General features: G+C 44.5%; 1 protein-coding gene across 1 annotated transcript; it reads right to left on the bottom strand.

Moving 5' to 3' along the window:
* Window positions 1-542: 542 nt before the first annotated feature.
* Window positions 543-971, bottom strand: LOC133038384 (uncharacterized). The gene has a single exon (XM_061116516.1). It carries the CDS (start codon window positions 969-971, stop codon window positions 543-545), a length of 429 nt encoding a protein of 142 aa, XP_060972499.1.
* Window positions 972-1,327: the final 356 nt, after the last annotated feature.

Here is a 1,327-nt window from a genome sequence, read left to right as displayed (position 1 = left end):
ATTGTTGCTCTCTCTTGCAATATGCGGCCCTCCTGAGATAACCAGAATATCCTCTCCTTCAACCAAGGAGGTTGTAATCCCTGGTTGCTTGGGTTATTGGGCAGATTGGGCTGGTTATGTCCATTGCCATGTCTCCTCACATATTACTTGAAGTGGCCTCGCGCAATGAGACTTTCTATCTCATCTTTAAACTGACGACGCTCGTCTGTTGTGTGCCCAATGTCTTTATGAAACTTGCAGTATCTGGTCGGATGTCTTTTATGCCTCGCGTGCCTCATGGGCTCATGTTTACTGAAGGCAACCTTGTGCTCATGCGCGAGGTAAATATATTCCTGAGTTTCATTAAGCTCGGTATAAATAGTATAAATTGGCACGTACTTGTCGTGCTTCTTTTGTTTCTTCTTGTCTTTGTATGACCCCTTAGAGTCATCTTTCCTCTTTGAGCTAGAGGCCCCTGAGTTATCAGCTTTAGTCGAGACAGTACATGTTAAAACAGTGCTGGGTTTGCCTCCCGAGCTAGTTTTTAACAAGTTCATCTCTTTTCAAGCTTCTTCCTTTCGAACAAACACCTGAGCCCTCTCGTTGAACTCGGTGATGTTCTTCACTGGACGACCCTGTAAGTCGTCCCACAATTTACCCCCAGTGGTGGAGAGATCAGTAGTGATCCCTGCCTGAAGGGCAGTAAGTTGCGTACTATCATCCAAATTTCTTACTCTTGCAGCACCCGTGCTAAAATGACTTAAGTAAGCCTTAAACATCTCGCTAGGCTGTTGCCTTATGTTGGTGAGTGAGGACGCTTTGAGTCGCCTATCCCTTGCGGCCTGGAACTGCTTTTTGAAGTCCTTGGAAAACTGTTCCCAAGAAGTAATGGAATGATGAGTAAATTTATTGAACCAGCTGCTTGCTGCTCCAACTTGTGAGGTGGGAAACAAAATACAACGTAAATTGTTTGTAACGTTACTAGCTCGCATTATAGTATTGAAGTTATTCAAATGCGAGACCGGATCGGTGGTCCCATCATACAACGAGACGTGAGGGTTTTTAAATCCCTAGGGAAAAGGAGTATTCATGAAATCTGGATGGTATGGCTCGAGTTCCTCGTCTGAGTCATATCCAAATTGTTTTCCTAGCTCCCCCACTTGATACCTTCTGAACTTATCCTACAACTCATCTATTCGCAATTGGATTGGATCCTCTTGCTTTGGACTGAGTTGTTGGCAAAGATTAGGTTTTTTTGGTTCAAGTGCTCTCGCAGATTCGGTTGGTTATAGTTACTAGCGGACCTCGTTCTACTCATGGTCTATGTCCTACTTACGGAACTCGTCCT

The sequence above is a fragment of the Cannabis sativa genome, chromosome 5, assembly GCF_029168945.1.
Source record: "Cannabis sativa cultivar Pink pepper isolate KNU-18-1 chromosome 5, ASM2916894v1, whole genome shotgun sequence".
Classification (NCBI taxonomy): Eukaryota; Viridiplantae; Streptophyta; class Magnoliopsida; order Rosales; family Cannabaceae; genus Cannabis; species Cannabis sativa.
This window is presented reverse-complemented; position numbering and strand designations above follow the sequence as displayed.